At 26.5% G+C, this 12,241-nt stretch overlaps 4 protein-coding genes across 5 annotated transcripts; 2 read left to right on the plus strand and 2 right to left on the minus strand.

The window, feature by feature from the left end:
* Window positions 1-1,246: 1,246 nt before the first annotated feature.
* LOC122632721 lies at window positions 1,247-2,600 on the minus strand. Its single transcript, XM_043819880.1, has 3 exons — window positions 2,341-2,600; window positions 1,949-2,254; window positions 1,247-1,742 (listed from the first exon to the last, which is right to left on the minus strand). Exons 1-3 carry the CDS (start codon window positions 2,473-2,475, stop codon window positions 1,542-1,544), a joined length of 642 nt encoding a protein of 213 aa, XP_043675815.1. The 5' UTR covers window positions 2,476-2,600; the 3' UTR covers window positions 1,247-1,541.
* Window positions 2,601-2,736: 136 nt separating this feature from the next.
* On the plus strand, window positions 2,737-4,095 carry LOC122632722 (prenylated Rab acceptor protein 1). The gene is made up of 4 exons (XM_043819882.1): window positions 2,737-3,074; window positions 3,250-3,447; window positions 3,616-3,815; window positions 3,917-4,095. Exons 1-4 carry the CDS (start codon window positions 3,043-3,045, stop codon window positions 4,021-4,023), a joined length of 537 nt encoding a protein of 178 aa, XP_043675817.1. The 5' UTR covers window positions 2,737-3,042; the 3' UTR covers window positions 4,024-4,095.
* A 160-nt stretch (window positions 4,096-4,255) lies between these two features.
* LOC122632719 (wee1-like protein kinase) lies at window positions 4,256-9,348 on the minus strand. The gene is made up of 4 exons (XM_043819877.1): window positions 8,736-9,348; window positions 8,047-8,371; window positions 7,081-7,963; window positions 4,256-6,982 (listed from the first exon to the last, which is right to left on the minus strand). Exons 1-4 carry the CDS (start codon window positions 8,983-8,985, stop codon window positions 6,668-6,670), a joined length of 1,773 nt encoding a protein of 590 aa, XP_043675812.1. The 5' UTR covers window positions 8,986-9,348; the 3' UTR covers window positions 4,256-6,667.
* A 796-nt stretch (window positions 9,349-10,144) lies between these two features.
* On the plus strand, window positions 10,145-12,171 carry LOC122632720 (interferon-inducible double-stranded RNA-dependent protein kinase activator A homolog B-like). Of its 2 annotated transcripts, none has more exons than XM_043819879.1 (4): window positions 10,145-10,190; window positions 10,312-10,357; window positions 10,765-11,143; window positions 11,230-12,171. In XM_043819879.1, the coding sequence occupies exons 3-4, from the start codon at window positions 10,799-10,801 to the stop codon at window positions 11,884-11,886; spliced, it is 1,002 nt and encodes a 333-aa protein (XP_043675814.1). In that variant the 5' UTR covers window positions 10,145-10,190; window positions 10,312-10,357; window positions 10,765-10,798; the 3' UTR covers window positions 11,887-12,171. The 2 variants fall into 2 exon arrangements, with proteins under 2 accessions (XP_043675814.1, XP_043675813.1); XM_043819878.1 differs by lacking the exon at window positions 10,145-10,190 and adding an exon at window positions 10,539-10,587.
* The last annotated feature ends 70 nt before the right edge of the window (window positions 12,172-12,241 follow it).

The following is a 12,241-nucleotide window of genomic DNA, read 5'->3' on the forward strand; positions in this document are numbered from 1 at the left end:
TACATACATACATACATACATACATACATACATACATACATACATACACACGCAAATATATACATATATATATTACATAAAATGTGTAAAACAAAACCACGCGGAAATGTGCTCTAGAATGTGAGTTTACTGATTTCTAGCATTTACACCTAGTTTTAATATATATTACAAATATACAGGATGAAACATTTAAAGAAAACTATTTAAATATCTTGGTTGATTATTGATATAAAATATTCTTTAGGAAAAAGATAATATTTGGAAAAATAAATATAATAATAGAATATTTTTGTCCAAAAGAATGTCTTTCTAAAGGTCTAAATTTAATTCATAAATGACAAAGAATTGTTGAGTGTTTCCATTTTAATATACCATCCTGTATATAATATTCTTTGTTTCTAAACTTTTGTCCAGATTAAGCTTAAACGCTTTAAGAAAAATCTTCAATACCTTTCACAAGGTTGCTGAATTTTCTGGGATATATAACTTGGATCATACACTTGTTATTTCTTATTTCATTTTCTGTCATAAATTTAAAATCTGTATTTCATTATCGTTTGACAATTGCTACTTACAAATAATAATTGAAAAAAGATTTAATAATTCACTGAAATTTTTATAATGTATGCTAAGTTTAAGACAATAATTATAATAGATATCAACACATTAATAAAGAAATGCGTTATAAGAATGACTTATTTAAACATTTTATTTTGCATTTTTCAATAACATATAACTATGCTTCTTTGGTTTTCATAATATAAAAAATATATATGTGTTACCAAATATATTCCAAATGCTAGCAATGATTCCACTGATGTTCAACAATTGAATTTAGTATTATGTAAAAGAAATTATTTGAATGCAATACTTATAAATATACATTTTAGATAATATTGAAATAATATATTACTTGTATGTAATATTATACTTAAAATAATAAAAAAATGTTTGCTAAAATTGAAATTATTATGCAAACCTCTAATTTCATTATTATATGCAATTTATCTTCTCTCTTTAATAGTATATTTATATAATAAAAATAATTATAAGTAACAAATCTTTTAACCTTTTTGAATAAAAATATGAAACTGTGAAGAAATACTGGGATTCCACTCTTTTAAAGTAAAATTACAAATATTTTATAAAAAATATTCAAAAGTATATCCATTGCATCAAATGATTTCTTTACTTCAATTTCCATAGTTTCTTATATAGTATTGTGTATTGACAACTTCATTTTTTCTGTAAAAGAATTATTATTGCAATTAAAGAAGAAATATAAATTTTGTTTCATCATTTACTTCATACCATTGAACATATATTATTAAGATTTCTGGATGTTTTTCATCTAAATTTAGTAACTATTGGGAATCCCTGTTCTAAACTATACTTTCACAGCCTTTTTCTATTTTCTTTTTGGAAGACTTTTATTATACACATTATTTTTTATTGCAAAATATTCATCCCTTTCCTTAATGATTTCAGCAACCTTTGTGAAAAATTTCTTTTGTACAGATAATAAACAATTATTGATCCTACTATGCAAATCGTTCTTGCCATATATGAGTGCGATGTTGAATTTGTAGAATAGGTTCAAGAATACATCGAATACAATTAATACGTCCTTTAAATCTTTCTCTATCTCTGGCCATTTCCTCCCATGGACCTTTTCGAGCAGCACGATATGCATAGTCCCACTGTACCATTGTATGTACAACTGGTGTCAGATTAAATGTTACCTGTAATATATTAACAATGTGATAAAATAATAACACAAAATAAATTATTGCATCAGACATGATTAAGCGATTTTGAACTATTATGTGTCATTTCACGTTATTTATAATTGCTCCAGACTTTACATTTTCAATATGTTAAAACAAACTTTAAAAAATTATAAAAATTTATTAAGACTATAAATATTTCATTATTTCAAATTCATTACCTTACGAGTTTGAAAATTATATGTTTTTTCATTTTGAGTTATTTCACATTCACTCTCATTTTCATTTTGACTCTCATCAGTCGATTCATTGTAATCAAAATCGCTGTCATAAATATTTTCCGAATCTGTTTCGAAAACTATCTCATAATTATCTTCTGAATCGACTGAACTTTCTGATATTAAACGTGGTCGAAATGTATTTCGTTTAAAATTATATTCCTCGTCAGTCGTAACGTGGCCGTTACTAAACGGCCTTGAGTCTGCCAAAAGCATTTTAGCGGGGACAAATTCCTTGCACCAAGCGAGCTTAGATATATAAAAACAATAGTTGTAAATAAATTTTCTATGATCTAAATAAAATTTATAATATATTCATTGTATCGATAACTTACAATGCTGATAGGCTCTACAGGCGTAATTGCAAATGAAATTTTCTTCAGTATGTCGAAACCAACTTTTGTTAGCAAAACCTCTATCGCTGTTTGTAATAAATGTATCACCATTATGCTGTACAATTTCGGTCGCATTACCCTGTCTTGATTTCAAAATATTTTCAAAGGATTCCATTGTAAAACAACTTATCTTCATATTACACATTCTGACAATAACTTTAATCGGCCATTTTCATTTTCTTAACTATTCTGAACTATTAAGTAGGAGACATCATGGTTACCACTTAAGCGAAACAAATTCCCCTAGAGAAGTAATAAATCTGTTGAATATCGGAAATGAATAAAGTTTAATAATGGAAACAATTGAGATCCCTAAAATATTTTTCGACTACTTTTATCAAATTTTTTAATCGTATTTTGGTGAAAAATATTTTTCAAAATAATAATGGAAAATTTTAATCAACATATGAATTTGATGTTATGAATTTTGTTGTTATTATTTTGTTTCAAATATGCCAATAATTTTTGTTCAATAATCAACAGAATACGATTAATATTTATTTCCAGAATGTTTATATGTATATCTAGCTTCAATTCCATTTTTGGTCGGATTGAAATATTACTATATTTTACTGCAACTGGTGCTACTTATATTTATAAAAGTCTAAAATAATAGACACGAATATTATAATTTCAGGAAAGATGCAACCGCCTAAACATAATAACATAAGCGGGTAAAGATATATTTAAAACATATAAAATATATATCTATACATATTTTCTATAATCTACTACTATATTCGTATACGTACTATGTAAATATTAACATATAATTTAATATAACTAATTTTTTAAATCTATTTATATTATTAAATTGAATTTTTTACAATTACCACAACTTCCATTTAGTAAATTAGGATATCCTCAAGTTCAAGCATGGATCGAACATACGAAAACTAATATAAAACCTTGGAGATTATTTCTAAATACTAATTATGTCAAATCACCCCAAAGTGTGTCAATATTAAGTAAAAGAGTTGTGAAAAACCTTGAATACTTTCACAGCAATTACCTCTTTGTATTCATTGGATTATTTATATATTGTTTGTAAGTTTTATGAATAATATTTACAATGTAGAAATTATTGAGAAAAATTACTTATATATATATAAATTATCAAATTTAATTTTTAAACGTTACTTTTTATCTTAACATTACTTTTATATTGTATTCTCATACTTTAAGTATCTAATTATTTGCACAATATTATTTTAGGATTACATCAAGTTTATTACTATTTGCTATTATAATGCTTTTTGGAATTTGTTATATAGTATCTAAATGGCATGTTAATGAAAGATTGTCGATTCATGGTCATAAATTAACTTTAGTTCAATTATATGCATTAATTGGGATTTGTTCATTACCTTTCTTTTATTTTATTGGTGCTGGAGCAGATCTATTTTGGGTACTTGGTAAGATAAAGAAAAGTTGTATTCATTACTATGACTTGATATTTACACAAAGATATTGAAAAGAATCAAAACAATTTTAAATATATGTATGTTTGTTACAGGTGCATCCTGGTTTCTAGTAACACTTCATGCAATTTTTTATAATATTGACTCTGTTTTATGTCCAGGACAAGAAGAACTTGATACATTAGTAATTGAAGATGTGTAAAGTTATTTTAAATATAAAAATAAGTACAATTATAAAAAAAGAAAGTAAAACGTTTTCTTCTAAAAACAATAACTTTCACATTTTATTCATGTATAAAAATTAAGAAATTTGACCTAAAAAATGCACATATTTATATTTAAGAACTGCATTGAAAGAGAATTCCATTTCTCTTATTTTATATATTATCATGATTCTTTACTTCTGATAAAATGTCTTCTGTATTTATTTTTTATTGCAATTTTAAATTTGTATGACCGCAACAAGTTTCATGGAAATCGTATATTATAAAAATAAATAAAAAAGATACTGTAATTTATTATTATTTATTGTAATAATTATATTATTAGTAATAAAAAAATAATACTATATTTATATGAAAAATGGAAAACATCAGTTCTCTGCCAGGTATCAGGATCCACCCTCATTGGCACATATTAACTTCCATTGTTTTACTTACCTAATTTATATAGGTAAGTTTTATGATAAATCAACTTAGGTCTAAATACAAAAAACAATGGTTTACAAATGTAATTATATGTAAGTTAAAATTATTATAAACTTAATATTAGGTTATATAATCGTTATTGTGATACAAACATGTTACAAAATTTATTATTGTTTACATATAAAATAAACCAAAGTAAGTAATAAGTTTTATGAAAATTAAATGTTTAGTTCAAACATTCTTTTATCTTAGAAAAGCAAAGAAAACAGAATTGAACAAAATTTGCATTATATAAGACATATTTGGATACTACAAAGACTTGTTAAAAGAAATAAATTTATGTACCATTTAAATAACAAATGTGAAATTCATTTTGAAGTCGTAATGCTACACATGCTATTATACATTCTGTTTTAGGCTTGTATTCCAATATTGTTTGCAAATGAGGCAAAATAAATGATGTAAAAAATATATAATTTTTAACTCTGTCACAGAAATTATATATACTAAATTGATGCACATGTAACTATAATCAGCTGAATTTATTTTTCTCTCATGCTAATTTAAAAACTTGACAATATTTATTACATAGAAGTTGTCCATTCAACGAAACATGGTTTATTACAGCTAAATATCTTATTATGAACATAAACATACTATAAATAAGTATGATTCAATACCTGATAAATGTTTGTATTATAGATAACTATATTGTAAAAAAAACCTTTTTAAAAATATTTTAAACATAAAATTTATGGAACAAAAAGTTATTATTTAATTGACACAACCTTTTTTCTCTTTATTATATTTAATTACATGCATCAAAAAATGATATAATATGTCTGAAAAATATAAATTAAAAGCACATTAAATTTGTGTAAAATGCGCTCAGTCACTGCCAGAAAAATACTAAATGAATTTAGTCATGTGGAATCTATTTTAAGTAATTAATACTAAATTAATAATTGAGCCTTTATAAATATTAATACATGAGAATATAGATAAAAAAAAATGTTCTTTTATCATTATGATTTTTAGATTTAATAAACTAGTTAAGGATAGGGCAAGCTTTCTAAAACGAAAAATAGTATTGTTACTGTCAATGAATCATGGATAATAAATGTATTACGAATTAATACTCAGATAAAACAATAAAAATAATTGTGAACATGCAAGAAATATCAAATTTATAAAATTGAAATAAATGTAATAATTTGTAACACACAGAAAAAGAATCAAAGATAAGACTTGTGTACATATTTAAAAAAAAAAAAAAAAAAGAAAGAAAAAGAAAAAGAAAGAAAAAATGAATAATGAAAAAGCAAATTCACACAAAGTTTGCTATTATTTGCTAGTGTACACAAAAAAGCTATGTTATAAATTTAACACAGCATAATTTCAATTTAAGTGATACCTTAATCCCTTGGTAAAATAATGATACTTAATATCTAATAAAATGATAAATTTAAGAAGATATAAAACTGATGAAATTTAATGGCAAAAATACTTTCTTAGTTGAATTCATTTACTGTATTTATAAACATTAAGTGCATTGATTCATTTTGCACAAAAATTTAGAAAATGTACAACCATCATAATCAATTATTACGTATTAAGTTGTACTAATATTACTACTTTCATCAACTGTATTCTTCAGTAAAAAAAGATGAATATATTCGTAACAGTGATAATCAAGAATAATAGAGCTGTGTAACATGAAATATTATATGTGATTTTACTTTGTCCAAGATGTTCTGAACAACAAAAGCAAAAGAAATTCTTCAAGTAAAATTCCTAGTTTTTGTTTAACACTATATAGTCTTCATCACAGTAAAAAGTAGTAATCATAGTTCCATGCAATTACACACTGCACTTTATATCATTGAAATATTACCATTGTATCAAATGTTACTTATAAATTACACTTAGTATTGTTTTTTCTTGTTGATTCCAAAATCCACTTACCTTCCAAAACAAGATTTAATAATAATAAATCTATTTTATAAATAAGAATGAAACCAATGTTCTATAATATTACAATGATATGAAGTTTATAAGTTGGCTGGCTTACCCTTATTTAGAAACTAAAATTAATACGATATCACAATATTAAGATGAAAATGCTTTGCAGAACTACTATTCTGTAGCACCTTTATCTTCTTTGTATTCTTAATAAAGTGTAAAAGCAATACATAACATTTAAAAATTTGTAGTACTATTGCTACGATTGACCTTTTTGCCAATAGCTCTATTTGAGATTCTATTTGTTGCAGATCTTAATCTATATCTTTCAGAATTTACTGTGCCATTTATTGCAGCTACGTTTGGAGCAAATGTTTTAATACACTTTGCTGCTTCTTGTAATTGCTTTGATAAAATCTCATTTTTCAATTTCTCAGCATTCAATTCACGTCGAAGCTGAGCTTTTGTTTTATTTCCATATGGACATAATACTCTGTGTTGAATAAGTGATATAGCCGAAGGCCTCATCTCAGGATTCGGATGAATCATCAACTGCAAATAATGTTTTTTTTTTTTTTTTTTTTTAAATAATACTAATAAGTTATGCTATTAAAAACATATTACAACTTCTTATGCAGTTATTAACTTACCTTTAGCAAATCATTGAGATCTCTACTATAGGGCGATAATTCTTTTAAATTTCCATTTCTAATATCATGCCATTCGGGACCATTCTTGGGAAGTGGACCACCACCACCAGCTTCATACACCGTAAGACCCAAGGCAAAGATATCAGCTTTTGTTAAATGATTAAAATCTTCATGTAAGATTTCAGTTGGCAAGTATCTACAATCACCCTCTTCAACTTGTGGATTACTAATAGATGTTACATGACCCAAATCTCCAATTTTATATGTAATTTCTTCTTCGACTATTTCTTCTTCGTCAAAACCATCATCAGCTGAATCATAATTAACGGCAAGTAGCCTTTTCTCTTTTGAAATAAATATGTTTCCTGGTTTGATATCCATATGTACTAATTGCACACTATGGATATATCTTAAACCTTCAGCAACATGTAACAATAACTGCCGCATTTCTGCTTCAGATAAATGCTTTTTTTCTTTTTGCAAGGTTAAAATGGCATCTGCCAAACTACCACCATTGCAATATTCGTTTTGTATAATCATATGATTATCTTCTGCCCACGCGGAATAATATCGTACAACATGTTGATGTTTACCAAGAACAGCATGTGCATATACTTCGTTTAATGCATTTTTTTCATTGATGCTTCCAGCTACAGGTTTAATGCTTTTTTTAATAGCATAAACGCATCCATCTAATCTATTAATACATTTATAAACAGAACCAAATTCACCAGTACCAATCAAACCAAGTTCATGGAACTCTCTATGGTACCTGGGAATGTTAGATTCATGTAAAGCTACACGTTTAGTTGGTTGCTCTATTTCATTATCAGAATCCTCAGAGTCGGCAAGATCAAATTTATTATTTTGAACATCTGGAGATCTGATATATAAAACAAAAACAAAACATATTTAATAAAATATAAAATGAAACAAATCTTATAACATAGAATAGTTTATCCATACCCATTAAGACTACGTTTTGATCTACTTCTTTTTCTTGCTGTTAATAACATTCCATTTGGTGTAAAAGGATTAACATTGGCTGCAGGTCTATCTGATTTACTTTGGTAACTGCTAGCTACAGGTCTAGGCTTTTCTAATGAGAAAAGTCTAGTACATTTGGAAGGAAGTGGAGTATGCATTGTACTTTTTTCCATTAAAGTTTTAGGTGTAGCAGGTGAGTCAAATAATCTTAATGCTCTGACACGCTTGTATGGTGGACTACAAGCTAGAGACATTTTTTGTGAACAGCCAATTTCACGAGATGGAACCTTTATTCCAGAAGGTCCTATATATAAGTCAAAGTATTAAAGTATTTGATATAAAATTAAATAATAAATAACTTATCTTCTTATATCTACAAGATACATCAAGTAACTATCTATGTTAACCTTAATGTTTTGAACACACACATGTAATTCTATTTGAAGAATTTTCTTTATTGTATACCTGATAGATGTTTCAAGCAAATAGGTGTATGTCATAAGACAAAGCAGAATGCATTTTAAAGATTAATATTTCATTGACAGCATTGTTTCCAACTACAAATATATTAATGTTTGTTTACAAATACTTGTGTGTGTTTGTGTGTGTTCGCACCTATATATATATACACATACATTTATTAAATTATATTTTTTTTTATTTCTAACCTGTCACACTGATGGCCGGTGTTTTGTTATTATTGTGTGGTACTGTAAAGCTTCCATTGAGTTCACATGTGGCTGGACTAGTGAAAGACAATTTTTTCGGTTGAAGTGTAGATAAGCATGCGGAATACTCGGTCGAAGAATCAAAAACATCTTCGATATCGCAACTCGAGTTGTTTCCAAGGCTGCTTATATTAAGTTCCTCGTCTTCTATATCACACGCATCAAAATGCAACTTTCGTGCCACTTCCATGACTTCAAATTGTCACCATAAGTCAATTCGCATGCAATTATCTTGTGTGCATTAAAAATGCTACACCAAAAAACTAACACCAATTAACGAAACCCGAGCACGTTCGGACGATTCATTCAAACGAACTATTCGTACCAAGAAGCGTTCGTTATGGCGGGTGGCACGAGCTTGAAAATGAGACACGCTATTCGTAATAGCGATATTATTTCACTTTTTTTTTCTCTTCTCTCTATCAGAGATACTAGCCACCAATTAAGAGATTTCTCACTATTTACATATTAATAAAATAATTTATTAAAGTAAAATACGTTCAAAAGTAAATATAAAATCTACATTTATTCGATAACTTCCCTAACAATAGCTATGTGCAATTGCGACATCTGCTTGCTTTTTATGATCACTAACAGTCTTATAAAAGATAGGTATATATCTAAATTTCACATTACGAATGTAATATTTTGAGTCTTAATCACGTTTAAAGAAAGAAAAAAGATCATACATTTTTATTTTCAAGAACATTTGATAAATATTTAATATTAAATATAGGGTATGTCAAAAATCCCTAGGTGACTCAATAATTTCTAGGTAGTTTTAAATATCAATCATACTTTTTCAAAGCTTTTTAGACAAATTTTATGATAAGACAAGAAAAGAAACATTATCTATCTGAATAGTCCTATTTTTTGACTATTTTAAAATAAAACAATCATATAAAATCTTGTTATCTAATAGTTCAACGGTCTTTTTTAAATAGATTAGTTATTTTTTAAAATCACGAACGTAATAAATTTTTGCTTCGATATTGGAGTATCGTTATTTTTAAAATTAAAATCTGCACTTTCATTATGCTTTCATAAGAAATTCATGTAAAAGAAGAAATAAAGTTAAAGAATAGAAATAATTTAATTTTTTTCTATTATTTCTGTTATCTTATTGCTATCTAATGAATTTTTATTTTGCATTTTGAAGTTAAATAATGATTTACAATTTATACATGTAGATACATATTTATATGTTACAAATTTAGCATAAATATATCTATATACGAATTTTTCATCTGCATTCAGATTTTTTTATTGGCAGCGCCATCCATGACTACTTACTATATAACTATACAGACAATCGGAATACGATCGTTTCTTTACTCTAATCGATTTTCTTCTCTACTGCTGGCAGACTGTACGTTTGATGCTTTGTCACGTCATGTAATTTTTTATTCTTTTTATTATTATAATATTACATAAATAATATATATTTTTGTATTTTTATAATTTTACATTATTATAATATAACAATATCGGAAATCAATAAGCAAATTTTTGACAGTTCCCCGAAGTCCCCGGTGGGCGGTAGAGTCTGCAAATGATGAAGGGTGAGTAAAATCATTATTAGTACCAAAAAGGTCACAAGTTGGTATTTATTAATATCAGTAAAATGTATTTATGTAATTTGTAAATATTTATAATTTTAACCTGCTGATTGGAGAGGACAAGAGTAACTCGTCTTGAAAATCTCTCTTCTCGTCTGATAAAATAATATAAATTGTCTGTTAGTGCTCGATTGAAGATTACTATTCGATCGAAGATCTTTCCAGGCTAACAGGTATAGACGTTCAACTATTTAATGGAATTAAGTAATTTAAAGAGTTAAGAATTCTTTTTTATGCATTCTTTTTTGTTATTGTCTTGTTTTACTAAATAAACTAAAGAATATTAGCTAATAATATATAAGACGTCTTATATTATTTGATTAATATTAAAGCTATTATTTATATTTCAGGTCTTAATATTATAAAAATTATAAATTAATCAATATGAGTAAGACACCAGTTTCAATACTTCAAGAAATGATGGTGAAAAAACAAATGGTACCGAATTACGAATTAATACATGATGGCGGTGGTACACATGTAAATACTTTCACCTATCTTGTCATATGTGAAGGGCTTAGTGCAACAGGTACTGGACGTAGTAAAAAAGACGCAAAACATGAGGCTGCTAAAGCTATGCTTGAAAAAATAGCAGCTCATAGAGCTTATCCCCAATTGCCAGCTTCACCTGCACAGTCTCCTATAAAAACATGTTTACCAACCGTTATACCAGCTTCTCCAAGAATTCCACCAAACGAACCTTTTGTAAATGCAATAGGTGCTTTACAGGTATTTTTTTATTTTTAATATTTAAGTTGGTATTAATTATAAAAATATAAAATACATGGTCATTATAAATCTTTTATATTTTACAGACATTGTGTGCAGAAAATAATTTGCAAGAACCAGAGTACATAGCTATTAATGATGAAGGTCCACCACATGCAAGAATCTTTACTTATCAATGTGTTCTTTCAACATTTAAAGAGGAAGGAGTAGCAACTACAAAGAAACAAGCGAAACATGAAGCAGCTAAAAAAATGCTAAATCGTATAAAAGAACTTGTTTCTGTTAATTGTCCAGATCTTTTAGGTGATGAACAAGATCAACAGAAAATAAATGAAATGATAAGTAACTCGATCGCCGAAGCACGCTATCCTCAGTTAAATAAAAGTACATCTAAGAAAGTGAATTTAGGACTTAAAGTTTCTAATTATCATACAAAATTAAAAACTACTTTCATAACAATACACCAAGAGCTTACAGCAAAGTTAGAAGCTATAAAACCTAATACATGTGATTATGATATGGTAGATACTCTTTTAGGTAAACTGCAGGATATTTTAACACCATTAGCTTTACAAGTTAGTGTAACACCATTAGAGGCTATAAGTCCAGATATCTTTATAGTCAGTATGGCAGTTGATTCTTCTCCACGTATTGTACAATGTAGTTCAGGAGCAACTAAAAAGGAAGCTGAATATAAAGCACTTATTAGTTTAATAGATTCGCTTATATTGCTTTTAAAGTAATATATTATGGATGTTTAAAGTAATATATATGTGTGTACGTTTTATGTATTACTGGAACATATTCATAACAAACTAAAATTTATCAATTTTACTTGTCAAAGGCTGTATAAAAAATGGAAAAAACAAAGTAGTGAACGTAGTTAACATATATTGATGTTCTTAAGATAAAACTTAATATATGGCTGTGTTACAATTTGTAAAAAACAGTTACAAAGGGCACAGTAATAATTTATGAAAATAATCATTGTTTTACTGAATTTTACAAAATGTTATTGTAATATTTCAGTTTCTTGCTATTATTTGTTATTTTTTTAATAATTATCATTTTTATTTGAAAGTAATTCTTTCAATTTCT

The sequence above is a fragment of the Vespula pensylvanica genome, chromosome 10 (genome assembly GCF_014466175.1).
Source record: "Vespula pensylvanica isolate Volc-1 chromosome 10, ASM1446617v1, whole genome shotgun sequence".
NCBI lineage: Eukaryota > Metazoa > Arthropoda > Insecta > Hymenoptera > Vespidae > Vespula > Vespula pensylvanica.

Coding starts and splice junctions, on each gene's coding strand:
- LOC122632721 (XM_043819880.1), bottom strand. CDS start 2,475: ATGCGACCGAAATTGTACAGCATAATGGTGATACATTTATTACAAACA. Junction 2,255..2,340: donor CTGTAGAGCCTATCAGCATT/GTAAGTTATCGA, acceptor TATATATCTAAG/CTCGCTTGGTGCAAGGAATT. Junction 1,743..1,948: donor ATAATTTTCAAACTCGTAAG/GTAATGAATTTG, acceptor AATATATTACAG/GTAACATTTAATCTGACACC.
- LOC122632722 (XM_043819882.1), top strand. CDS start 3,043: ATGCAACCGCCTAAACATAATAACATAAGCGG. Junction 3,075..3,249: donor AAACATAATAACATAAGCGG/GTAAAGATATAT, acceptor ACTTCCATTTAG/TAAATTAGGATATCCTCAAG. Junction 3,448..3,615: donor GGATTATTTATATATTGTTT/GTAAGTTTTATG, acceptor ATATTATTTTAG/GATTACATCAAGTTTATTAC.
- LOC122632719 (XM_043819877.1), bottom strand. CDS start 8,985: ATGGAAGTGGCACGAAAGTTGCATTTTGATGCGTGTGATATAGAAGAC. Junction 8,372..8,735: donor ACCGGCCATCAGTGTGACAG/GTTAGAAATAAA, acceptor ACTTATATATAG/GACCTTCTGGAATAAAGGTT. Junction 7,964..8,046: donor TCAAAACGTAGTCTTAATGG/GTATGGATAAAC, acceptor TTTATATATCAG/ATCTCCAGATGTTCAAAATA.
- LOC122632720 (XM_043819879.1), top strand. CDS start 10,799: ATGAGTAAGACACCAGTTTCAATACTTCAAGAAATGATGGTGAAAAAA. Junction 11,144..11,229: donor ATGCAATAGGTGCTTTACAG/GTATTTTTTTAT, acceptor TATATTTTACAG/ACATTGTGTGCAGAAAATAA.